The sequence below is a fragment of the Empidonax traillii genome, unplaced genomic scaffold, assembly GCF_003031625.1.
Source record: "Empidonax traillii isolate 1590-97213 ecotype Southwest subspecies unplaced genomic scaffold, ASM303162v1 scaffold99:size1466351, whole genome shotgun sequence".
Lineage (NCBI taxonomy): Eukaryota > Metazoa > Chordata > Aves > Passeriformes > Tyrannidae > Empidonax > Empidonax traillii.
The window spans coordinates 991,591-1,017,661 of record NW_020955292.1 but is presented as its reverse complement, the minus strand read 5'-3'; the positions used below and the strand labels follow the sequence as shown (position 1 = coordinate 1,017,661).

The following is a 26,071-nucleotide window of genomic DNA, read 5'->3' as shown; positions in this document are numbered from 1 at the left end:
CTAGTGACTGAAATTGTTGATGGTGTCTAGAGGAAGCTCCTCTCAATGAAACCTGTAATGGACGTCTGCAATTTTGTAATTTCCAGATAGGAGAACTGAAAAGTTCATTGTTGGGCTTTTCCTTTTTTAATTTTCCCTTCTAACTTAACCTTTTAAGAGTCTTGAGCACATTCTACTCTCAAGGCTTTTCATCCATTTCACAGTGGGAAGAGCAGCTTGGTTTCAGTCCCAAAAACCTGTTAACTAGTGACACATCAGTGATGTGAGTGCTGAGAGTAAACAGAGAGGAATAATTAGGAAAGGAATTATATAAGTAGATCCCTGGGACTAAAACCCTACACTTAGTGCAGGCAAGACTCTTAGACCCTGGGGTGATTATTTGCATATCAAGAGCTATAGAATCGAGCCTACAGGGAAGCCAAGAATGAGCCGTGTTCTGTAAAATGAATCCAAGCTGACATGTTCATATAGAAAGCTGAAAGAACCTCTGCTCTCTGTGGAGCTTGGGAACCTCTCAGGTGTTGTGCAGTGTCAGGGACCAGTGGGGAATGCCATCCTCCAGCTCATTCAGCAAATCACACGAGATGAGGATCCACAGGGTTAATGCAGAGAACTGGAATCTCCTCGCTGCTGTTAAACTTTAATTTCTGCATTTAAAACAAAGCAGAGCTATATCAAAAATAACCAAGCCATTTCCACTGGGATAGCATGATTTTAGAGCAGGTCATTTGTAGCTGAGAATGTTTGGTACTTTGGTTGTTAATTAAGGATTTGTAGCTTGTAGTCAGTGATCCCACACTGACAGGTTTGTGCCAAGCCATTCCCAGATGTGTTTCTTGGTGATTTTCATTGCAAAGTCAGGAACCGAGTTCTCTCTCTTGCCTCCAAGGTGCTGTTATTGTCATTATTGGTGCTCTTTCAGCAAAGGAGGAGACTGTTTTAAAGATGGTGTCCCTTCTTTGGCAGCTCAGCTTTGCTCTTCCCTTCATGGCTTAGTCTGGTTTGTACGAGCCCAGCTTGGTGAAAGCTGAGCTGAATGAAAGCCCCATCCAGGCCCTGGCACTGCTGCCGTGTTTCAGTCACATCCCTGGCGTGGTGGGATTCCCTCTTGGGCAGCCACAAAAGGATGTCTGGTCATTCTGTGGTGCCTGTGTGGTTTAGGTTTGCTGTTTCTTGGGGGGAGGCAGTGGATTTTGGCAGTGCCAGCATCATCTTCCCGTGACTTCTGCCTGGAGCCTGAGACATTCCCTCTCCTGGAGGCAGCTGAGCAGGGGTTTGTGTGAGGCAGTGGGGGCTGGCTCAGCGCAGCAGCCCTTCCTGCCCCTGGTGACAGAGGTGGCAGTGATGGCAAACACGGCTGGAGATGCACCTGAGTCACCCTGAGGGCAGCTGTGGTGATCACTGGGAGGAGGAGGCCATCTGTGTGGAGATGAAGGTCTCGATGACGTTGTGGGTGGATGGCAGCAGCTGGCTGTGGCTGTTGGCGGGGTCGGAGCTCTGGTACAGCACCAGGCTGCTGGAGGACACTGCCAAAGGCACAGGCACGAGGTCAGTACAATCCCCACTGCAGGCCCCTTACCCTGTGAGCACCCTCACCTTTCCAGCGTGGCTGCACTCCCCTGGCACAGGGGGTTAACTCCCTTTATCTGTCTGTTTTATGTGCTGTTTCATACCCAGCTTATGTCCTGAAAACACAGAGGGCAGCAACCCTCAGAGTTCAGTTTTGAGGATTCTAGCTGAGCTCATAGTTCTCTTAGAACTGGGAAGATCCAGCTGGAATCTCTTTATGAGGGAGCCTTGGACTTTTCAGCCCTGAAAACTGCCCACAGGACTGGATACTCATTGACACATCATATTTTTAAGGTTATTTTCCTCTCTAGTTTCTGAAGGAGCCCAGTCCCCCAGTCTGGCCTTACACAGAATTTACTCTGAATTTTTACCTTGTACCAGCTGTTTGACCCATTCAGGACACTGGTATAGCTCTCTTAGGGAATTGTGAGCCCCAGTTACCGTTTCCTAACTGGGTTTTGCAGTGTTGGGAAGAGAAACCGGGCAATATGTGGTTTGAGACAAAAGTGCTGCTCTTACCCGCAGGGCTCGAGGAGAGGCGTGGGCCTGGCTGAAGGTGCTGGATGGTGGTGTCCTGGTTCTGTAGGTGGATTGTTGGTGCCTGGGACACTGGTGTGTGCATCCCAGACTCGGTGTGGGTCTCTGAGTCAGGGGTGAATGCCTAGAGAAGAGAGAGTTGACAGTTCCTGGCTTCTACATCCCTTCTAACAGGTGTGAGAGAAGAGCAGGCGCTGTTTCTAAGGACAATTAAATCCCCCTTGACGATGCAGTGAGGAGCTTTCTCTAGTGCCTCCAGTACTGCAGCTGGCACCAGAGAGGAGATAAGAAAGGTGGTCCTGCTGGGATGACACAGACACCACACACCCCAAACCTCTTTGACAGGCAAGGAGCTGCCTGCAGACTGGTGCAGTTCTAAGGTGGGGGAACAGAGGCATGTGCTGTTACCTGTTTAGTTGGTGTCAGGTTGGTCAGGGCACTGAGGTTGGCCGTGTCTGTTATCACCATGGTTTGTGGTAAGAGGCCTGTGTGTGTGTACTGGGCCACTTCAGACTTGGGGCCGTAGAGAGCTGTGCATGAAAGAAAACAAGGTCATGTGGATGCTGCAGCTTTGCAAGAGGCTGGTTTGGCTGAGTGGTTCTCCTCGTGTCTGTCTCAAACACTGGGAGTGGAGGGACAGGGAGATGAATGCAGTAGAAAAATAATTAGAGAAACAGTAGCAGAGGAGGAAACCAGAGTGCTGCAAGCCCAGTTCCCAGCAATGCTCCAGGACAGAGGCTTTGTTTTGGTTTGCTTGAGCAAACGAGTTCGTGCTCTTACCGTGAGGGTTCTGGATCTGGGCCATGGTAGCCATGAAGGGGCTCTGGTTGATGTGGCTCTGGACTTGCTGCATGAGGGGCTGCTGGTAGGACGGGTGCAGTTGCTGGGAGAACTGGACAGGCTGCAGGGTAGTGAGGCTGCTCCCCATGCTGTTTATCACAGGTACACTCTGGGGCTGGGTTGAGGCCAGGCCTGGAAAACAAGGACTGATGACAGTGGCGTCACACACTGTGGGAGGAGTGTGGCTGTCACACAGTCACTGTGGCAGCCCTGTCGTTGGAGGGTGATTACAGATCCTGCTTTTCAGGAGTTTCATTAGTTATCTGTGATGAAGAACAGATTTCATGCCTGTGAGAGGGAAGTGGCAATGTGCAAAATGTGCAGATCCCCACCTCTGGTTCCCAGTGCTTGTTCCCATCCACATCCCTGTGTACCAGTGTAGCCCATTTTCCACTTTAGTGATGACCTGACACAGAGGTCCACTGGGGAGGCCTTGCTCAGAGCATCATTTCAGTGCCCAGTTAATTTTACTCTTTTTTTTTAATGAAGCTCTTGGCAACAGAACTAGGCTGTGGCTGTCCAGCCACATGGAGTGGTGTTTAACCTCTTTTTGCTAGGGCTGCCAAATCATGGAATTTGTGTCAGTGATAAAGAGGTAGAAGGTTTCACACATTGCTGCCCTTTTCTCACAACTGCCCAGACCCTGTTCCTGTAAATCAACAAGTCTCTCCAGCACTCCAATTTTATGTTTTTTGTTTGCACAGAATTTGAATCCATATCATAATGTGTGCTATAAATGGAAATGGAAATTAATTCAGAGCTGTCACCATGGAACAAAATAAGGCCTCTTTCTTCCTGAGAAGACAGTGTAAGAGGAGAGTATACATTTTGTTTTCCTGTATTTAATGAGATGCACTTTGGCAGTAGACTAGTCTTGGAATGAAAAGAAATCTCATACAAGTCCAGAAAAGCTGTTAAAGTGAAAAATATATAAAAAAAATACTAATTACTGTGGAATCCAAAGGCATATGCTGCTCCTCGCAGGAAGTGGAACAGTATGTTTTGTCTTTCAAGCGCCATGAACATACTTTGATTTTCATAGTTTTAAGGAAGTATTACATTTATATTTGGGAAGATGAAGAGCAGCAACCCAAAACATTGGCATAGGAATAGATTGCAAAAGTCCCTTATTCTTGAGACGTGGGTTTGTGTGTAACCTAATTCTAACGTGAGGAACGTCTGTCCCTTAATCCCCTTGGAACTTGGAATTACCAAGTGCTGCTGAAGGTCCTGAGTGACAATTCCCTCTCGTGTGTCACTGCCAGCTTAGTGCCTTGGCCCCTGGAAGGGAGCAGGTGGTTGTGGGAGTGAGAGGCAGCGTTTGTGTGAGTGCTGGCAGGGACGACTCACCGATGACCAGGGTGGAGGCTCCGGTGTTGGTGAAGGCGGGTGCCAGGGACGGGGTCTCGCCTGCCCCGATGGCCATGACGCCCGGCAGGGATGCCATGATCAGGTTCTGGGTCTGCTGGCTCAGGGTGTGTGGGCTCTGCTCCAGGCTGTGCAGGGCAGTCAGGGTGCTGACAGGGGGGAGGGTTCCTCCGGGGGCTGACACCTGTGGGAAAGGAGGAACCTGCAGCAAGGCTGTGAGAAACGTCCTCCCTCTCCTCCTGCCTGCTCTGACCCTTTGCTAACCAGGAAGGCTTCACATTTGCTTGTCTGCAGTTTCCCTGTGCTCAGTTGACATACTGAGAGTAAATCCCTGCTGGTTTAGTTATTTCACGTTTAAGAAATCATAAAGGTGTTTCAAACAGGATTGAGATTAGGCCCACTGCATTCTCTATAGGGAAAGAATATCTTTCACAGCTAAGGGCAGAAGGTGATGCTCAGAGAAATGAAGAGGCTCGGGTACACAGTAGTTCCAGCTGCAGAGTTCAGCACAGAATGCAGGAGTTCCTCTTTTCTTGTTCACCTTTTCCCCTGAGAAATGTCTGTAATTCCCCCTTCTCCCTGCAAGTGTCTGTTAGTGGCCAGTGAGCCTTTGGAGTGAGATTTTAAAGGACTTGCTTTAAAAGTCCCTTGGACTATTTTTGTCACACAGTGTGTTCTTTAGGCTGTGTTACCTGTGAAGTACCTGTTAGATAGAACAGGACTGTTCTGTGTTTGTCTGTCTTGCTGATTGAGTTGGGAAATTTAGTAACTTGACTGTTTTCTCAGCCTCTAAAATGAACCACATAACCTGTGTCTGTGCTCCAGTGGGGGTTTGAGTTTGCAAGTTTGCAATGCCCTTTAGAGAAACCTGCAATCAAAGTACTGTGGAAGAGCAAAAAAGCATTCTAATAATTTGGCTGATAGAGAAAGTTCAATGCTTTATATTATACCTTTTTTTTCTCTCCCCTCAGACAAAAAGCTGTAAGGAACCTTTAGTAAGAATAAGCACCAAGAGGTTAAACAGTGGGACAAACCACCTTGATATCAGTTTAGAAGACAGATGTAGAAGATTTTCAGGACCTCATGAAAGACTTTTTTTCCTCATCAAGAGACCAGAAAGCAGCAAAGTGAGTGACTGATGGGATTTAAATCGTGCTCATTTTTAGTGACCTTAACTTTGCCTCAGGCCAACTTGCACCATTGCAAACTTCTGCCAACTGTTTCTCTGTAAGCAAGGGAACATGTGCAATCTGAAAATGATCAGTTGTGTAGTTCTAGGGCTTCACTGCTAATTATGTGGGAAAAGGTGTAATCAGATCTCACAGTGAAATTGGCTCTGAGAAGGTGGATTGCTGCAATCTGCATATCCAGTACTGTCTGCATACAGGCTGTTGGGCTTCATTTTTACAGATGTGGTTCTGTGTTGTGTTAATCCCACTGGTCTGATCAGCTATCCTGAGATATGTCGAGGTCAAATGAGAATTGGAGAGGAGGTGAGAACCTCACTGTGGAAAGGAGGAGAGAACAGGGTTTCCTGGGAGGAAGGAAACTGTCATAGCTTGAGTGCTGTGTTTTCAGGATAGGCTGTTTTGATTGCTCATAAGGAAATGGTTTCTTGCTTTCGTGCTCTGATTCCTGCCCTCACTGCAGTTTAGAGGGCACTTGTGTCTCAGGACTGTTGATCTTACGTGGTCAGTGCAAAGTGACTTTGTAGTATCTCTACAAAAAGGTGGGTTTAAGAAAATCCGGGGAAAAACTACTTCTGAATAGTCCACGTTGTGACCCCAGTCAGCAGAGCTGATGTCCTCCAGTCAGCAGAACTGAAGCATCCATCACTTACCAGCTTAGTGTCCGTGCTCAGTAGGTTCTGGCTGGGCTCCAGTCCTGGGGGAGAAACCTGATGCAGGATGGTTTGGGTGGTCACCATGGAGCTGTTCCCGTGGGGATTGCTGCTGGAGGACTCTGCCTCGCTGGCTGGCTGCTGGTTGTACCTCACTCCTGCATCACAACAGGAGGGAAACTCGCTGTCAAAAATGAGAAACTGAGGAACTTTGACAGGTGCTAAATTCAGTTTCCTCTGCAGGCACTTGCCTCCAGATATTTGGGCAGGGACTTAATGGTAGGGGAACCAGAAGAACAGGCATTCTCACACCCTGCCCTGGCTTTCCTCTGTAACTTGGTGCAGCTGCTTCCTCAAATCCTGCCTGGCTGTGAGTGCTGCAGGGAGCAAGCAGGGTTCATTAGAAACCACCCTTCTGGATGTGGTTGTAGGGAGGAGAATCGTGGTGAGATCATCTCAGAGCAACTCCCAGCTCTGACCTATGAAGATGAAAAAGCTCTGCTCTTTTTGGATGCAGAATGACCCTTCCTGATCCTAAAGAAGTTTGATGGGGCTGGTATTGGAAGGAGAAAGGGGCACACAAGTGAAAGGATATGGAGCTGACTTTTGGCAGCAGGCAGGGATGACTCCTCCGAAGGGGATTGCTGGCTGGGAGGGAGGGCAGGGGTTCACAGTGAGTGGCAGCTTTGGCTGTGAGCTTTGTTACTGAACTTTGTCACCCTTGCCATTCTAGCCACTCTCCTCACTCACAGACGTGGTCTCTTTGCCACCTGTGCTCCTCCCTTGTAGCAAGTCTGCTTTTCCTGTCTGTAGATTCCCCTCCTAAAGGGGTGGATGTATGGGAGCAGTTTTGGTGACTGGCTTTGGGGAGGTTCACCCCCTCTTCCCCATCTCCCTCTGGTTGTTTCTTACCGTGAACTTTAGTGGGTGAGAGAGCAGCTGGTGGCTGGAGGGAGGAGGAGTTGTGAGGAGTGAGGGAGGGGCCAGAGGTGGGTTGGGGTCCACTGAAGGTGTCCATGGCCAGCTTGTGCCGGAAAGCCTCCTCCTTCCTGCGGTTGGCAAACCAGTTGTAAACTCTGACCTCTGTCACCAGGTTGGAGCCCAGTCCCTGGGCCTGAGATGGGGAAACCCCCCTCTGGATACACTCAGCCCTGTGGGGGGAAAGCACAGGGACAGCCTTGCTGAGCCAGGCTTAGCTGGGGACACAGAGTAAGTGCACAGCCCCACAGGGGGTGGGTCTGGCACGCTGTGCTGGGGGATCATCATCAGCAAGGCACAGGGGGGCCCTGCTGTGCCCCCTTCCTCAGAGCCACACACCCACCCTCACCTGTTGCACTCTTCCACCAGGGCCTCCCTCTCTTCTTTGCTGGGGTTTTTCTGCCTCTCGTAGGCCTGGAACAGGATCTGTTGGGAGGCAGGACCCCACTTAAAGCGGTTTCTTCTTCCCTTCTTGGTGGGCAGGTCATCTCCCATGGGCTCCTCCGTCAGGATCCCCTGCCCAGCGTGTGTGAATTCTGCAGGCACAAAAGGGCAAGGATATTGGCTTTTTGGAAGGATTTCCAATAGTTCTGTGTATCTGGATGCCTAGCAGGCCCCATGCAGCTCACCCTTGGAGAATATCTTGGATGAGACAGAGGGTTGAATCTAAATATTGTGAAAATAAAGTGCCATAATCTGCTAAAACTGATGTTTCTAGCAGGATCATCTTTACCTGGTGGTTCTCTCACATGCATTGCATCTCTGCTCACACCTTGCAGTAGTGAAAGCAAATGCAGCTGAGTTTAGAGAAAGCACAGAATCATAAAATGAGCTTTAAGATCATCAAGTCCAATCATTAACCCAGCACTGCCAAATCCACCACTAAGCCGAGGCCCCAAGTGCCACATCTGCCTGTCTTTTAAATCTCTCCAGGGATGGTGACCCTGCCACTTCCCTGGGCAGCCTGACAGGAATTCTGTCAGTCATCTGCCCCCTGGCCTGCCGTGGTCTGAGGATGGGTGTAGAGCTCTAACTGCAAACAGGGAGCATTTGGTGGCTGCTCCTCAGCCATCCAGAGGGGGAGGCGGGTCACTGCTGCTTCCTGCTAAAAGTGGCTTTTGCTTCCATTTTTCCTTGACAAGAAGAGGGAGCAAGGATGATGAAGGCCGAGCAGAGGCCGTTCTGAGGAGGAGAGAGAACAGCTGGTGCCGTACTTACGCTGCGCCACCTCCCGCTGCTTCCGGACGTACCAGGTGTACAGGGCTGCCCGTTTTTGGGTCTTCATGGGAGTGCCCTTGTTGAGGTGCTGTGAGAGGTGGGACTGGTTCAGACCAGTCGTGTCCACCACCTCCCGCTGGGGGATGTTGTGCTGCTGGAGGTAGGATTTCACCATCTTTGCCACTCGCCAGGGATCCTCTCTGCAAGGAGCAGAAAACACTTCTCAGGGGAGAGAGATCAAACAGCTGCTTGCAGCAGACCTGGATTCCCGGGAAGTGCACTGGTACCTCCTGAGGGGCACCTCGCCTGTCATCACCAGCATGTTTGGTGAGGCCAGAGTGCTCTCTGGCTGCAGGAGGGAAAGCTCAGTTCCTCAGTGGGGTGCCTGGTTCAGTCTGGACTCTGCATTCAGGGTAAGAACTGCATGGCACTGGAAATCAAGTGCAGAGGATGTAGCACTGGTTCCTTTGAACTGCTCTTTGTAGGTACTTTGATCTCCCCTTAGGAGGAGGCTCTTCAGTTACCAAGGGAATTTCCCAGTACATGGCCATGGTCTTTGCTGTCTGTGCTCATTTTCATACCCGGTTTTGGGCTGTTCTCTCTAGGCAGTTGTCATCTGTGATGACACAAAGTGCTGAGCAGTGGTGTGAGCAAGGAATGGACCTTTCTCCTGGCAAGTGCCGTGGATTTAAAGCACTTTTTCAGCTAGTGAGGAATGGTATGAGGAGGGAAGTGGTGTTGCATTTCAGTATTCAGATGGATGTTCTGTGACTACAGATCTCTTTTCAGAGGCAACCTTTCCCTTCCTTTTCCCTACATAACTTTTCTTCTCTATCCCCCTCTCTTTAAGGCATAGGTGCTTGGGGTGGATGTACCAAATCTTCTGAGACAGGTTGATTGTGATGTTAGGCTGAACCCAGCTCATGCCCTCGTTCTGGTCCAGGCTGGGTTGCCTTGCAATAATTCAGGAAATGGTGGAAGCAGGCTGTCATTATCCTGTGATGTGACAGCTCTGCATGCATATGTATGTGACAAGTCATCCAGGATTATGTTCTTACACATCTGCTATGTGTTATTCAAACACACCTAGAGCCACTTGGAGCTTCTAAATGCAACAGAGAAGAACAGACAAACCACCAATTCCTCCTGTTGCCACCCTCCTTTGGAGTAACAGCTGAGGGAATAGACCTGTTTCAGACCTGCACACAAAACTTGAGAAGCCAACGTGGTTTGGGATTTTATAGTTAATGTGAATCTCTGGGTTTTATGATCTCCAGTTAGAACATCCATGGAAGTTCCTAAGGAAAACAGAGAAAACGTGACTGTGACTTCCTTGTGTGTATTGGTTTCACCAGAGCTGACAGTCACAGTAGCAATAAAGATGTGAAAGCAGGTAGTGTAAATCCAAACAGCGCAGGAGCCTCTCTGCAGAAAAGCCCCTGGCTCACTTCAACACGAGCATCTTTCTGTGCCTTCTGTGTGAAAGGGCTGGAGGAACTGCTTTGCTTGCTGTGGACAGAGTGGTGTCACATTCAACACCAACATCAAAGGAGCAGCGGGCAGAAAAAAGGTCCCTGGGATGGTGCAGAAACTGTCACAAGAACACACTTGTCTGAGCAACAGGCACCACAGCGCTGCTCGTTGCTCTGTTGACTCAGGAGGTTGCTGGAGGCTGCAAAGTGATAAGGAGGACAAAGTCCACACCTGTTCTCTCAGTGCAAACACCCTTATCTCTGTTCTCTTGCAGCCTCCCAATGGTTGATAGTCCAAGGAGCAGCTCCACTGCAGTTAAAGTATGATAGAAACAGTGTCAGCTACAGCTTTCTGAAGAACCTGCTTAAAATAGAACATTTGTTTCTCTTTTACAATGGAACACTTGCCATAGAGACTTCTGGGTTTTAGCTTCTTCCCTTAACCATCTTTGTTTTTCAAAAGCCTCACATTTGGCTGAAGTTATGAAAGCTTTTCTTTTCTTGGTGTGTTTTCTTTCTCACTCCTGCTGCCTAAACCACTCTCCTCCCTTTGTGACGGTCTGGCCAGCACGTGCACCCTGCACTCCTTGAACAAGTCCCTGTATAGAGGAGAAAAGACTGACTGGGAACCTGGTCTCAGGTTTGAGTTCTGGCTGGGATGGGAAGAGGAAAGACTGTGTTGCCACTGATGGAAGGCTCTGTTACATGTTGGTTCCTTTCTGCACCCCAATCATGAGACACTCTTGTCTCCCCTGTTGAGATTCTCACTTCTCTGTGGTAGGAATAAAGCAGGAAATGTCTGTGAGTCTCTTCTCTCAGTGGTTCAAGCCCTGTGGTTTTTGTCTGCTTTTGGACAAAGCAGGGAGCTCTGTGAGGCAAAGCAGTGCTGGGAATCTTAGAACAATGTGATTTCCTGGGACAGTTGTCTGAAATCCTGGCTACTCTATATGCTGTCAAAGCACAGTCTGTAGTGTCAGCGCAGCAATCCTTGGGGCCAAGGCTGCACCAGAGCACAGGTGATGACAGGCTGGTCAGCTGAACCCTCTCATGAACCAATGCCCAAATACGCAGTTCCACCTGCAGAGCCTCCACCATTGGCTAAGACATCATGAGTTGAAACCTTTGCTCTTTCACTGGCCATAAGACTGTCATGGACTGTCAGAGGGGAGGATTTCACTCTAAACCCAGTTCTCCTGCTTGTAGTTACACTAAACTCTGAACTGCTTCAGTGAGGCAGAACTGCAGAAATGGGTCTGCCTTAAGCTCTCTTTCCTTATCTCCAAGCCTGTTTTCTGCCTTTTAGCTTCCCTTTCTCCCCAAATGCAGAGTCTCCCCATTCATCTCTTGTTCTCCAGGCTCAATCTCTCTCTCCAAACTCTTCTCACGCAGTTAGTTTTGACTTCTCCCGAGGTCTTGCTCTCCTGCCCTCAGTTGCTTGTTGCCATCTGAGCACAGCCCCTCTCCATGGCTTATCCCCACCACAGGGGCCTGGGTCCTCTCTCCGTGTCAGCTTCCCATTTTCTTAGTTCTGAGGTCACTTTTTAAGGGCGTTTTCACCTCCCTTTTGTTACCTGAACAATAAGTAACCCAGGTAGTTAGTTATAAACTCAAAGGGAACAAGAGGCTGGTTGATAATTTATAGCAACATCTCAAATTTAAATGGAAAGTAAATATCAAGTTGTTAGCATTAAAGAAAACCCAGGGAGCTGGAGATGTAACATTCAGGGGACCTTCTCCCTCCTTCGCTCTTCCTGACTTTTCTTTCTTTCTCCTTTGTTCCTGTCTTTCCCCTCCTTTTCCTCATTGTTTCTCCTTCTTTCCTGTTCTCAGATTCTCAGGTGAGAGAAGCCTTCATTTCCCTGAGGTGGGTTCTGAGTTGCTGCCTTGGACCAGAGCCCGCTCAATCAGAGGTTCAGGGCTGTGAAGTGCTCAGGACCATCCTCTGGCCCATCCTCAGGAGCTGCTTCAGAAGCCCAGCACAGCCTGGAGCCGGGCTGGGCACAGAGGGAAGGTAAGACCATCCATCCCAGCACTTCCTTTCTGTTGAACTTGGCCTGGTTTGCCTCATCTTGGTTTATATGTGGAAATGAAAGGGGTGTGGCAGCTTCATCTGCAGATTCCCCACTCTAAGGTGGGGGGAAAGACTGAACCTTTATCATTATATATCTTTGTTCTCTTTTTTCCTCCTGGAAAACACACTTTTATCCCTGCCTCCAGGGGAAATCTGGTGCTTATCTCAATTTCTCTCTTTCCTAATGGAATTTCACCCCTTGCCCTACAGGTGGATTGTTGCTGTTCCTCTCTCCATTTGCTTTTCCCGCAGTTGAATGATCTGTCCCTTCCCCCAGGGTAGCCTCTCTCTTGCTTTCTACTCTGGGAATACCTGGGAGTTTCTCCACACAGCTCAAACTCCCTCCTGAGTCATTTATTTCTTATCACAGATGCAATTTGTTTTCTGTGTGGATTGATACGGGAAGAATGTTTTTATTCAAACTGTAAATTTACAGAAGATCAGTGAGACATATGAAGGCACCAAATGAAAATATGTTAATTCCCCTGTTAATATCTGAACTGCCTTTAGCATGTTTTCTCTGTGGGGGCAAGATCTAATCAACACCCATAGGTGCACCTTCTCTACATCCTGTTTTACTCAGCTTTGACTGCAGCTTTCCATACTGTGGTGGGGCATACTTGGTCTCTTGGTGCTGTCATTTTTTTCCCTTTCCAGCTCCTGGAAAGCCTAACAATGGACACTTTCCTGATTCTACTTTATAAGCAATGGCTGCAGTCACCACAAAGACTTCCTTGTATCAGCAGTAGCTGCCACAAGTCAGTCTCTGTTAAAATCTGGTCAACAGTACTAGGCCAGGAATTGTTAATAATGCCCAAAGAGGCTTCTGCCTAAAGGCAGAAGTGCCTCATCAGACTTCTGGGTTTGAAACCCTTGTGTAGATGCTGAAATAGCTTTGCAAGGATTGGCCTTTTATTGGAATTCCTTGGGCATGGAGATTCTTGCCTTCCTCTCTTTTATCTATTGCTGGGACTAATTTCTATTATAGACTGTTCTGCCCCGCCTTAAGGTACTTTAACACTGTTTTAAGGACATTACCTTTAGGCATCTTAAAACCAAAAAAAGTTTATTAGTGGATCACAACTTCTTAGATATTCCCAACCCCTGCTACTGGTTCAGCTGCTTTGAATGGGTTCTCAGACACGTCACTTTGAGGAGACATTTGAAACATGTCAGTGCAGACTTCCTGCTGTTTTCATTTCACCTTGATTAATTTAGACCTATCATATCCCTCCATAAGTATACTTCTCATTTTTTGCTGAAACTGAGGCTTCTGGTGCCTTCACACTACCCTCAACAGCAGAGGGGAATTGCTCTATCCTGTGATGGGGGGACTGATGACAGAGAACTCAGCTGTTTCAGGGTAAAGTTTTTGGAATCAACACCCAGTGTGAGGCTTAGGAGATCCCTGTCCTTGCTCAGTCCCCTCTGCATGCTGTCTCAGGGGGTTAGGTAGGTCCTAGAATTTGTCTGTCCCTCGACTGCCATTCATGAAATGGGAATGCTGCTCAGTGGACTGTCTGGAGACAGCTGTGAGACTGTTCATCAGAAAGTATTAATAATTAATGTCACGGGGTTGCAAGAGAGGTAAGATTTGTGGGGAGGCTGAAAGTAAGCACAGGACACACTGGCAGCAAAATCCTAGAAAGGCAGGGAGGATCAGAAGCCAGAACTGGTGCTGAAGTGAGGGTGGCAGGAAGGAATTCCCTCCATCCCTGTGTCTGATCTCGGATCACAGCAGATGGCACTTCAGTCCTGCCTCAGCCCTTCACTACAGGAAAAGGGACAAAGCCAGGGGGGCTTCTGCAGCTTCCATGGCTTCCTTTGTGGAGAGATACTTGATAAACCATCAGAAGTTAATGATCAAAAAGCTTATCAGGGTCTTTTCATCTATAAATTTATAAGACAAAAGAGAAATAATAAAGCCATTGGATAATTAGTAACTAGCCAGGGCCCGCCCGGTGCCACTGGGCTCAAACTACCCCAAGACCTGCACGCAGACTCAGGAAGATGAGAAGGAGACGAGGATGAAGGGAAGAAAATGAGTGGGAGGCAGAGGGAGAATCAGCCAAGGAGACAACAAAATGGGAGGAACAGCAGCAGAGACAGAAGTGAGAAGGGAAATGGGTAAAAAGAGTTTGAAAGAGGTAAAGGGAACAGGGGAGACTTAAAGATGGAACAGAGCTGGAAGTGGGGAAGAAAGGAGAGACATACTGAGCCAGAAGGAAGACTGAATTATTGGGAATGTTTCCCCACCCAGGTAAGAGCTGATCCAGTGAATTTTCCTCTCTTGGGTACTGCAGAGTCATCAACTCTCAGTCTGCCAGGGAGGGTGTTTTTAAGTATTTACAGTGGATGCTGCCTCTTGTCATGCTGTTTTTCTACCTCTGGCCTTTCGTGGTGGGATTCAATGTTTGCTTGTGCTGTTACATTTTCTGTTGATTTCCTCTGCACGTGAAAGAGAGTGATCAGAAAGCCTGAGAAATTCTCTAGATGGATTTTTAGTGAAGATTTCAAGTGCAGGACATTGCTATATCTCTTTGTTTTCTATCAATCAGCTTGCCATTTCAAAATACCCCCAAAACAGGCAAGAATCTGCCATGATAGATGGTAGGATGGACCCGATCCTTGCTCGGACAACCCTCTTGGGTCACCCATGGGAATTGTAATCTCAGTGAGAATCCCAAATGGGAAACCTGGAGAGTGTTGGAGTCTGTTGTGAAGCTTACTGGTTCAGGGAGCTTTTCCTGTCTTTTGATCTCAAAAATGCTTTTTGCCAAGGCAGAGCTGTGTGGCACTGAAAGCTGTAGTTGTTGCCGTGCGTGTACTTTGTAGCTGTGACAGGCAGTGGGTGGTAGAAACAGAGTGTTCTGTCCAGGTTTTAACCTTTGCGTGTGTTTGGTGTGTGCTCTTTTTACCAGAAAAATCCCCACTGAAGTCAGGGAACTTTGCACTCAGAACGAGTTCTCTTGCTTTGTCTTTGCCCAATAATCAAACCCCGGTGAAATTAACAGAATTAATCCCCTCAAATACAGCAGGGAAACATTACAAATTCTCCTTGCTGTACCTCCTCAGGCAAATGTAGCACCAGCTCAGTGACCGATTGTTTTTTTTTTCTTTCCTGATGATTGAAATTGTGAATCCTGTTAAAAAAATTAAATCCTAAATCCTGACACTCAGTCAGAGAGATGCAGGTTTTACAGGCCTTGGACTATTCTGGAGCCTGATGCTATAAACACGTTGAATCAGGCTCTGTGGCTTCCTTCACGCATTTAAGGGAGATGAAAGGAAAATTTGAGCATTTATAAGGAATTTGGGGGTGCTAGGGGGCTGCTAGTCCTGCCATGGATGAAGACTCTCTGTGTGCAGGTAGATCAACTTTGAACACGAGGGAACTGAGCAGAAGGGGAAAGGAGAAGAGATTTAGAGGGAGAGTGCAAGAAAGCAGCAAAGAGGAGCAGTAAATCTGTCCTTACTGTAATAGTCTTTCCACCACAGCCTTCTGGTGAGCAGCCTCCTCAGGGCTCAAGTTTTCCAGCTCCTTCATTATTGGAGGGGTAAATTCCTCCCCGTCATCGGAGGTTTCATCTTCCGATAACCTGGACTCCCCGATTCCATTGGGGAGGTTGGGGATGTCGGGACAGGGCTCCCCTTTCTCTGTCTGCAGGGCATTGATGGCGCGCTGACTTTCGCTCTGGAGCCCGTAGGGTTCCACCTCGCTCAGCGCCTTGATCAGCGTCTCCTTGGTCAGCCCCGACTCCAGCAGCGCTCCCAGCAGCTCCACTTGGAGATGGCTCAGCTTCGACACCATGGTCTTCAGCCCGGTGCCTCCTGGCTTTCGGGTTATCCTGCTTGCAGCTTCCCTACACCATGTTCCCGGGGTAACGCGCCCGACTGTCAGCGGAGCGGGCACGGCGCAGCCTCCCGCCTTCGCGCCCCCCCCAAAAAAACAAAATACAAAATTGAGCCACTTCAGACCCCCCACGACTGTCCTGAGCCAGTGCTGATAAAGGGACCCTTGGCTATCTGTTTACATTGGAGCAATGTAAATTCTCCAAGGTTCATATTTATCTGTGTGCTTAGCAAGTTACTGAACTTTGGACTTCAGCACCGCCGCAGCAGTTCACAAAGTGCAGAGGGAGAGAAAGCAGGGGGAGGGGGAAAGGGAGGGAAGCAGGGGAGGAAAATGAAGGATAGGAGGTCTGCGGCGTGGAAAAGTGAGCTATGGAAAGAAAACCAGGAAGATGGAGAGGCATGGCTTTCTCCTGGCCCCGTTAGGTTTGGAGAAGGCAGGAGGTGGAGTGCCCAGAAGGAAGAGCCGCGTTGGGCTGCGCGTGGTTCATGGAAGGTGCTGCTGTTGGGATATCGCAGAGCCCGCTCGGAGCTCTGGCAGTGGGGAAGCTCAGCCAGTCTGAGCTCTCTGGGCTGAGAGAAAGCCACACTGGCAGCTTCCCTGGCCTCTGTGCCACCCCCAGCAGAGGAGTGTGACCACTCTATGGGGTCTGTGTGAACGTTCCCAAGGCTCGCAGGACATTCTGGAGCTCCAGCTGAATTCTGTGGCAGAGCATCAAATCTTAAGTGACTTTTTCACTCTGGATTTGGTTCACTGGGTATCTTGATGTGCTAACACTAGTACCTTCATTTTAACTTGCTATGTTTATTGCTTTTATTTATTTATTTTTATTTATTTATTTATTTATTTATTTATTTATTTATTTATTTATTTATTTATTTAATATATTTATTTTATATATTTTATATATTTATTTTATTTATTTATTTATTTATTTTTATTTATGAGCAAGAGCGGTTGTTCCCACATAATTCAGGGGATTGCAGGCCTTGCCCCTCTGAGCCGGTGATTGAAGGGTGTGATAAGGAATAGCCCTGGGTGTTGGTTCATGCTCAAAATCCCTGCCCTATCATCAACTGCCCTCTGCTTCCGATGAGTGCTCTGGGCAGGCTTGTGGTTCCCATTTATCATCTTCCTCCATCCCTTCTTGATACCAGCCCTGCTCTGAGGTTCTGCTCCCACCTATTGGGTGACTTCCTAAAACACCATCCCTGGCTCGGCTGGAGTCACTTAATGCGGTTCTGCGGTTCTGCAGTTCTCAGAACTACGTTGTCTTTTCTGGTCTGAAATGAAATGAATGAATCTGTCTGCTTTGAGTGGCTAAATTAGGGAATGACTTGATGTGCACGAGCGTCTCACGCGAGTGATTCCTTGGAGGATTTAAAGGTGTTGTTTCAGCGGAGGCTTCCTGGGGGCAGCTGCCTGTGTGTACACACTGCCAGCAAACCTAAGCTTACAGGAGCCTGGCACAGCTGTCCCCAAACTGGCTCATGTCCCAAGACAGTGCTGCAGAGGACCTTGTCCCCTGTTTTCCCTCCGTGGGCACCGTCGGCCGCGCTCTCCAGGCTCCTGAGTCAGCAGGAGCGGGGCAGGACCCTCCTCCCTCGGGCACAGCCGGCTGGGGTGGGACTGCTGTAACTGCTGGCTTTTATTTCAGACATGGCTGCACCCAGAGCACCACGTGGCCTCCCTGCAGGGTGTTAACAAAGCTCAGATGGACACAGAAGACTTCCTTTGTGTGGCTAAAAAGAAGTAACGGTTCGGAGTCCACGTAAAAACATTTAATGTAAGAAATTTTCACGTGAGCATTGATGTAAAAAGACATGTTTAGCTTCTAAATATTTTATTTTTAGTCACGCTCTCAACAGAGAGCAAATGAATGGTGAGCTTGGCATTGTCCTGTCAATGTCTTGACACATTTCCATGCATTTCATTTGTTATCACGTTTTCCTTTGTGTCCCCCCCCCCACCCCTGCTAGACATGCCAACATTACTGGCTGATAACAGTAATTGTCAACTCTAATTACAGTATCCTACCATGACATTATAGTTTCTGCATGATATGCCCTTATAATTCAAGGACTTTGCAAACAGAGACAACAGATTCTGGAACTCTTGCAATATGTGCCAGAGGAGACACTGTCACACTGTGTTACTCATTTCTGCCTCTCTTTGGCATGGTTATTTCTTTTACCTAAACCAAGATGGAAAATATTACCAGTGTTCTGTTGAAAAGATTGCCCAATCTATATTCTGTAAGTATATAAACCTGTTGAATGCTTGAGGGGAAATGGGGATGCAGACCATTAAGTTTCAACAAAGAACAGCAATATTTGTCAATGCAAGTTGTAAAGAGAAGAAAGCACAGCAACAAATTATCTGTCTATATTGTGTGGTTTCAAGGATTCCTTATACACACAGAAGGCCTGACGGTGCTGCTTCTGCTTGCCTTGGAGACCTTCAGCTGCAGAGGCTTTTTTTTGAAACCAGTGAACTCTGAAGTCCATAAACCCAGAAATGAACATCTGTTTGTGTGCTGGGACCTCGCTGAACGCTACAGCTGGATGCCTTGTGGAGAACCCTTAGCTGAGCATGGAAACCTTTCAAATACTAAGGAGGAGGTAAATATTCTCTACCACTTTATCCTGAGGGGCTTTTTCCCTTGGTCTGTTAGAATTGTCCATTTTAAACTGCAGGAGCCTTGGGGAATTAGCAAAAGAACAGCAGACTTACCCACTTGGATCATTCCATTGAGTGGAACCTGCCACTGAATGGTTCAGCACTCCGTTAAGTATTTCAGATTCTTCAGTGCAGGAAAACCAGTGAGCTCTTCAGTGTTTCTTAAATGTTACAGGTGTAAGGAATGGAGGGGATTTCTGCTGCAAATCAGCCACTATCCCTATTTTACACCCTGGCATTAGGGATTGCAATATCCTATTTCCCAGTGCCGTGATGTGCAGTTGTGAGGGGATGAGAACAGTAGAGGTCAGGGGTGGAAGCTGCAGAGCTTTTACCAGTTAGATTCTAGTTCTAGTAGTAGAACAAGAGCTCATTTGCAGAGTCTGGCCATAATCTAGTGTTCTCCTATAATGAATTGTACTCAGGGGTTGTGCCTTGAGAATGAATATTTGAGATAAGGGGTCTTGGGTTTGCTAACCCATCTATTACCAGTGCTTAGTATATGTTGCTTTCCTGAATTGTGGCAACTTCCCAGGCCATGACTTGATTCTCCAGTCACTCTGATTAATGTGATTGTGGTAGTTGTGACAGGAGAAGCTTTTAAATTTTGGAGACACCGAGTGAGACCTGCTTGTTTGCAGTATTTGGTTCTGTACTTTTTTTCCCTGCAGAATCACTTGGTTTTCCTTAGGTGTAATTAATCTGGTGGTTGAGACCCCTCAAATTCAGTGTTTTGTTGACAAGATATAAGCAGTTTTACAGCATTAATTCTGGCCAGCTTAATAGCAAGCTCACAAACAATGTTCCATTAACAAATCAGTCTGGATGCAGATTGGAAAAATATATCAGTAATCACAAGAAGTCTGATTTCCATTTTATTTTAATGGTGAGTTTAATAAAGATTTTTTAAATACGTTCAACACTTTGTGTTCTCCTACTATGCTTGAATATAACTTCTGTGCATTTTTTAAGAAGTATTTTCTTCTCCTGAAGTAGCAGACAGTGTGACAATCCAGTGACAGCTATCTTACAAAACTGGCTTCCCAGAATTCTCCAATATCCTTCTAGGCAATGGTCGTGGGCTCCTCTAATGAAATTCTATTTTATTGGTAAATAATAGTCTGTCTTGATTAAGTGTTCCAAATTAATCCCTTCTCCGCTACATGTAATATTGAATTACTAATTAAATGGATTACTTACTAACACTGAAAACAACTGCATGGAAGTATAAATGGGTACACAGTAGGAACATTACTCCTATTTTACTCCTGCTGGTCTGCATTCTGCTTGTTGCACTTGGGCAAAGCCCCAGTGAGGGACAGGAGAGTGCTGTGAACAGCGTGCAAGGTAGAACAGGCTCCCAACACCTGGTTTCTTGTATCAACACCGTTTTTACCTCTGATGTTTTAATTTACTGAATAATACCTACTATTAAGTGTACATGATGAAAAATACAGTAATTTGCTGGGATAAAGCCAGTGTAATGTGGCTTCAAGGAGAATACAGAGAAGGAAAAAACCCTAAATTTATTTATGCTAAAAGTGCTTCCAGAGGGAGCCTGTGTAGTCCCCTGAATAGGGTGGCAAAATTGCCATTGGCAAAAGAAACACAGAGAAACGGTTCTATTAATAATTTTTTACCATTTTAATGTTCTTCCTGCTGAGACTGCTAAATGCTTTACTGCCCTGAATGACATTACCATAATCCCCCCCTTGAAATGTGAGAGTTATTATGATAATGTTCACCCTCGTTTCTGTTATTGGGGGGAAGAAAGCTACGCAAGGACCGAAACTGGTGATTAGTTGTGCTTTGGGAGCTCAGTCCCAAAAGGCACACAGGAGTGTGAAAAATCTGAGGTAATTGTCATTTATATGTTGTTTTCATGGGGTTGGATTTCAGCTATTCGTGCAAACCCCAGGTATCTCAGTGGGGAAGGACTTGCTCAAATACATGGGTTTAATGTTTCAAGTACATATCCATTTACCTTCCAATTTAGTAGGTTTTGTTGTAAATATGTGATTGTAGTTGCAAAATGTGATTTTCCAGAGAAGGAAGCTGTGTTTTTTTTATTGGTGCCTCCTTCCATACTTCTAATAGTGCAACCAAAACTTCCAGAGCCAAGAAGGTGCAAGGCTGCCTTTTGACTGAGGCACTGGAGTGACTTCTTGGGTTTCTCCTTGCCACTGTTTGCAGGTTTCAGTTGCATTCAGAAGGACAGATATTTAACTCTTTATATTTGTTACACTTTGGGAGTCTCAGTGAAACTAAGGAAGGTGTAACAAGCATTAGGAACTGGGCTGGATGCAGAGCTTGGAGTCACAGTGAGATAATGGGGTTAAATTACAGGCTCTCTCTACACATTCCTCCCCCTGTATGGGGAAGCAGGACTGTCCTCCTTCCCAGTCACCCATCGGTTCCCCCCACACTTATTGCCTGTTTTACCGTCAGGATGAGGCTGGAGAGCGGGAGCAGCTCTGGAGTGGGGCTATGAAGGAGTTTCCCACTAGGTGGTAGTGAAGAGAATCCTGTCACACGTATGGTCAGTGCAGTTTTAATTGAGCTTATCGAGGGGAATCCCACAAGGATCCTACAACTTAACAGCCCAGCGTAGCTCCCAGCTGTACAGTCAGAACTGGATCTCTTGATTTTTATTTCTTTTTTTTTGCCTTCCCTTTCTGCTCATTTCCATGCTATTTGTTCCTCCCAAAACCAAGCAGGGTTGACAACTCTACCTGTCATGTCCTTTCCTGAAAGGTGAAGTGTCTACATGAAGCTACTCTGGTTCTTTCCACCTCCATTAGAGCAGAATCAAGACATGGTTAGCTAAATGTCATCCTCTGACATTTAAACAACTTGGAGGTGAGGACTCCTTGGAGCCAGTACTTTCATCTGATTTTTCTCCACCACACTTGCCTCTGGGAGCTAACCTTCCAAATACAAAAATTGAAAGAAAAAAAACAAGAGGTTTTGTTTGCTCCTAGTTTTGAAATGCCTTGACAGGTCTAAGCAAAGCATCAGTCTACATCAAAGGTTCCAGACAGAACAGGTATTTTGGAAGGACTTTGTAATGTCAGAGTAAACTGTCGCTGAAATTCAGAGTAAAGCTCTCCTGTAGGTCCAAAGAGAGACTGTACAAAAGATATGCTGAGGAAATTATCTGGGGAATGCAAGCAGTGCTCCAATTTGCAGTAAGAGCAGATGCTGGGTCTGCAAGGAGGAATAAATTTCTCCTGTGAATTCATCCCACTGCTATCCTGTAACGATAAAGCAAGCTTGAGAAGTCATTTAGTAGTCTAGTCACAAAGCCTGAGATGCTGAAAGAAATTGTACTTTAATTGCTCATCAGCTATAAATCATTTGTGCCAAATTAATGTGCTGGAAATTTTGCAAGACTGAGGAACTGGAAGCTACTTCAATAAGGACACAAAGCAGGGATATTGTTTCATAGATACCAATATCAGTTTAACATCCAATTCTCAGGGAAAAAAGAATTAAGAAGGGCTCTTTAGTGCCAAGACAAGGCTGAAGCCCTGATTTATCTTTCCCTGCAGTGATTTAAAAGGACAGAGAGGTTCTTTTTTTCCTCATACATTTACTGTGTTATAATCCATGAAAAGGGTAGCACAGACATTCCAGGCACTTGGGTTTGCACCACAGCAGTGAGGATTTCAAATTATTTGGTCGTTATCGAAGTGTTCCTGTCGATTTTTCTGCTGTGCTGAGGGAGAACAAAAGCAGGGAAGTTCTGTGTTGTGCAAGTCCTACCCAGTGCCCGAGTATCTTTTACCTTCTGTGTGAATGTGGGAACTGCAGAATTTCCTCCAGAACGGGCTGCCTGTCTGTGTACCCAGAGCTCCAGGTTCTGAGCACGGCTCCTCCTCCCTCCTTGCACCTCATCTCTGTGTCCACTGAGCTGGGCACGGGGACTGTGTGGGGTGTAAGACGAGGGGCAAAGATCAAATATGGGAGGAAGTTTTTCAAGGTAGTCCAGCCTGAGCTGGATGAGAGGGAATGTCAGCAGTCCTCACCCTCCCGTCCTCCCAGCACACCCAGCTGCCAGGACTGACCCCATCAGGGAGCCTGTGAGCTGGCCAGTCACAGTCCTTGGAGTGTTTCCATCTCCCAGCCGATAAATCCGATTCTCAAACAGATGTCAGTGAGTGGGTGAAGTGCTGACTGTGTCAGGAGCGCTAAGGTCAGCCTTGTCCACAAGGCCAAAGGGCCGCGAAAATCAGAGGATTTGGATGCTGAGGTGACACAGCCCAAATCCCTTGCTGTCAAAGCACAAAATGCAGGGGCAGAAGCCCTGGGAGTCCAGCAGTGTTTATCTGGAATAGAAGAATCCCAGGCATCACCTCCAGCAAGACCAAGAAAACCTGTGTTGCATGTGCAGCATCGTCCTGCTGCTGCATCCCAAAACTTCAGGTGGCTGCAACGTGTTGCAGTTTCCTCTGTAATGATGCAGGAGCTGAGCTAGCAAGGATGAAGTGATCCACCCAGGACTGCACAGTGGCTGCTGACAGAACAGAGGTGAAATGAGATCCTCCTTATTCTCAATCCTCTGGCATGACTGCACACCCTGCTAAGATTTTTCCATTTAAGAGAATAAATGAGATGGACAGAACAGAATTAATTTATTCAATCCACTAATAGAAATAAACTAGAGTGGGCTCCAAATTGCATCCAGCATCCCTGCAGGTGCAGTGAGAATGTCCCAATGTCCCATTAATTTTTTGAAGATTGTAGGAAAATTCTCTTAAAGCATAGAATTTCTCTGTCCTTTTTCTTTTTTTTTTTTTTTTTAAACAAATGCCTATTTTTACCAGACCCAGGCATTGTTCTTCTATTTTTATGCCATGCAGTTACGTCATGTCCAACTGTATGTTCAAACTGGCTCTTGTCCCTCCCACGCTGGAAGGAACAATGAATGGGAATGCACAGCTGGACTGGGACAACGGATCCAAACTCCACAAAGCCCCACTTGGACAAATTCCCGGGAGGTGGGAGCAGAACACACCACTTCTGCACTGGGAGAGACATGGAAGGACCGAGGGGCTGGCAGCAGAAATCAGGGACGGGAGAGACAAGATCAGTATAAATGCAGCAGTTCCTCTGCCTGGGATTGTGCAGGTTTGATACAGGGCTGGTGATAACACAGAGCACGTATATTTTTATTTGGTCAAAGCGCATGGAACGTTATTTTCCTTCCTTAAAAACCCACTTCGAGCATCTGATCCTACTGATTTTGCTTGGTTTCCAAGATCACAAATTCAAAACCACGGCAGTCTCCAGAAACACCTCTGTATTGAATAAATTAAACCACCGGCGTGTGTGAACTACCTTACCTGAACGGTGCATTTACCACCCACCCCTCCCTCAGAGGAACCCCCCGAACTCCTGGGGAGGTCACGGGCTCGTGGGGGGTGCGGGACTCGGCCCCAGCCAGAACGGCGGGAGGAGCCCGGGGGGTCCCGGGGCCCCGAGCGGAGCGGGGTCACCGCCGGCCACCGGGACGGAGCCGAGAGAGCCCCGCCAGCCCCGGGGACTGCCCGGGGGGTCGCGGGGAGCGGCTTCTCCGGTGCCCGCTGCGGGAAAGGAGACGCCGGCTCGGGGGTCACCTCGAGCATCGCGGCTCCCCGCCGCAAGCCCGGGGAAGCCCCCAGCCTCAAAACCCACCCTCCTTCCGCGCTGCCTTCGTGCCGGAGCAGCTCCGTCGCTCCCACCCGGTGACCCTGCGGGTCCCGGAGCCCGCGGCGAACCCGCCCGCCCGCGGGGCTCCCCACGAACAGCGGTGCGGGCGGGCCCGCCAACCAACGCCCCCCCCCCTTCCCCCCGCCTCCCTCCGCTCCGCCGTCCCGTCCCACGGCGCCTGCGCGCGGCCCGCGGCGGCACGTGAGGCTGTTGTGGGCACGTGACTCCCCTCGCGCCGTCCGGGCCCCGCCCCCCCGCGGCCCCTCCCACTCCGGCGCGGCCCCGCCCCCGCCGTGCGCGAGCCCGGGCACGCGGCGCGGCCTGGCCCGGCCGCCGGTGCCGCCGCCTCCCGCCCCGCCCCGCGACGCCGCCGCCGCCGCCGCCGCCGCCCCGCCGGCCATGAGGCCCCGCCGGCGCCCCAGCGCGGCCCCGCGTCGCGGCTGCTGAGCCCCCGCCCGCCCCGCCGCCACCATCGCCCTCCCCACCCGCGCGGGGACCCCCCCTCGGCTCCCCTCCCTCCTCACAGCCGCCGCCATGTTGGGCCGGGAGCCGCAGCGGGGCCGCCACTGAGCCCCGGGAGCCCGCGAGGAGGAGGCGGAGGAGGAGGCGGAGGAGGAGCCCCGGCCCGGCCGCCCCGCAGAGCCCAGCGCCGGCCGCAGCCATGGCGGAGCAGACCTACTCCTGGTGAGCGCGGGGCCGAGGCCGCGGCGGGGCCGGGCCGGGCCGAGCGGGGCCGGGCGGGGAGGGGGTCCCGGGCGGGGCGGGGGGCGCCGGCGGCGGGGGCTCGGGGGGGCCGGGCGTGGAGCACCCGGTGGCGGAGGGGCTGAGGGCTCGGCGCGGCGGAGGAGGAGGGATTAGGGGCGAGGGAGGAGGGACGGGGCGGCCGCGCTGCGCGGATCCCCCCGCCGGCAGCGGGACGGGAGCGCTGGAGCCCCGGTGGGTCTGACACCCGCCGTCCCGGGGGGCTCCGTGCGAGCCGAGCTCTGCGATCCGCCGGGCCCGGGCAGGGGCAGCACCTCGGTGAGGCTGAGAAGCTGCAGGTCACCTCTGCCCGCGGCGAGAGCGGGGCCAGCGCAGGCTGGTGAGTCGGTGTGTGTGTGTTTGCACCTGGTGACAATGGGCTCGGGCTGTGTACAGGAAATAGAACGAGGAGGAAGAGACCAGTTCCTGTGGGAAGACATGAAGTGTAGCAAATGAGAGGGCATTTTTTTTCGGTGTCCTGACACTGTCTCGGGCCTAGCTGGTACTGGATCAGAGAGACGGGGTGCAGCTTCTTCGGATAATTCTGGTTTTTTTGTGCTGTCATGGATAACGACCAAAATATCTCAAATAATTTACCTGCGTATCAGCTCTATTGACCTGACCACTGCAGCAATTTGTGATACTCTCCCTGCATTTTAAATCTGGTGATATCATCCAGAGTTGTTTCTTAGATTTGTTGGGAAAAAAAGGAGTTAAAACTCAGCTTTTGACCTTGGTGTGTGCTGTACGTGGAGAAGGAGTACTCCTATCTGAATGGTCCTGGAAATCTTTCCCATTACTTTTTCAAAACTTGGAACCCAGTGGGGATTTCTCTTCTGCCACATGTTGAGACTTTGGTAACCCCCTTCTTCCCTCTTCTGTCACTTCTCTGTCAAGAACCAATATTTACATTGATCTTCTACCTTTTAGATGTTGTTATTTTGTGTCACAAGCCCAGTTCAGGCAATGGTGTGCTCTGCTTTAAAACAGCAGCAAAAAGACAACTCTTCTGACGTACAGGATTGACTACGTGTTGTTCTGGTAAATATATGTGGGTACAGATTTAGGCAGTTTGATGAAGTTCAATTAAATGTGTTTAGTGGACTGTTGTCTTAGTGTGTTTTGATTGCAGAGTGAAATTAAAAATTCATAACTACCCTGGGATTTGTCATCTTTCTTTAAAGAAGTCAATGGAAGGAAGTGTCAGTTGTATG

At 48.7% G+C, this 26,071-nt stretch overlaps 2 protein-coding genes and 1 long non-coding RNA gene across 4 annotated transcripts in view; 2 read left to right on the top strand and 1 right to left on the bottom strand.

Annotated features, from left to right (window-relative positions):
- Positions 1 to 266: 266 nt before the first annotated feature.
- Positions 267 to 15,834, bottom strand: HNF1A (HNF1 homeobox A). The gene is made up of 10 exons (XM_027881975.1): positions 15,370 to 15,834; positions 8,351 to 8,550; positions 7,482 to 7,668; positions 7,067 to 7,305; positions 6,155 to 6,312; positions 4,297 to 4,498; positions 2,887 to 3,078; positions 2,515 to 2,636; positions 2,089 to 2,230; positions 267 to 1,526 (listed from the first exon to the last, which is right to left on the bottom strand). The coding sequence occupies exons 1-10, from the start codon at positions 15,702 to 15,704 to the stop codon at positions 1,399 to 1,401; spliced, it is 1,905 nt and encodes a 634-aa protein (XP_027737776.1). The 5' UTR covers positions 15,705 to 15,834; the 3' UTR covers positions 267 to 1,398.
- On the top strand, positions 13,353 to 21,459 carry LOC114056636. Its single transcript, XR_003571063.1, has 3 exons — positions 13,353 to 14,153; positions 17,404 to 17,532; positions 18,150 to 21,459. It is a non-coding gene; the product is annotated as an uncharacterized LOC114056636 (long non-coding RNA).
- Positions 21,460 to 24,580: 3,121 nt separating this feature from the next.
- Positions 24,581 to 26,071, top strand: part of SPPL3 (signal peptide peptidase like 3) — a 53,837-nt gene continuing 52,346 nt past the window's right edge. The window contains exon 1 of one of the 2 annotated variants that reach the window (XM_027881966.1): positions 24,581 to 24,800. In XM_027881966.1, the coding sequence (XP_027737767.1) occupies positions 24,778 to 24,800 (23 nt within the window). In that variant the 5' untranslated portion in view covers positions 24,581 to 24,777. The remainder of the gene's footprint in view (positions 24,801 to 26,071) is intronic. The other variant, XM_027881967.1, reaches the window with a different exon arrangement.

Coding starts and splice junctions, on each gene's coding strand:
- HNF1A (XM_027881975.1), bottom strand. CDS start 15,704: ATGGTGTCGAAGCTGAGCCATCTCCAAGTGGAGCTGCTGGGAGCGCTG. Junction 7,306..7,481: donor CTGGTGGAAGAGTGCAACAG/GTGAGGGTGGGT, acceptor TTCCCCCCACAG/GGCTGAGTGTATCCAGAGGG. Junction 1,527..2,088: donor CCTCTCCTCGAGCCCTGCGG/GTAAGAGCAGCA, acceptor TGCCTTTGGCAG/TGTCCTCCAGCAGCCTGGTG.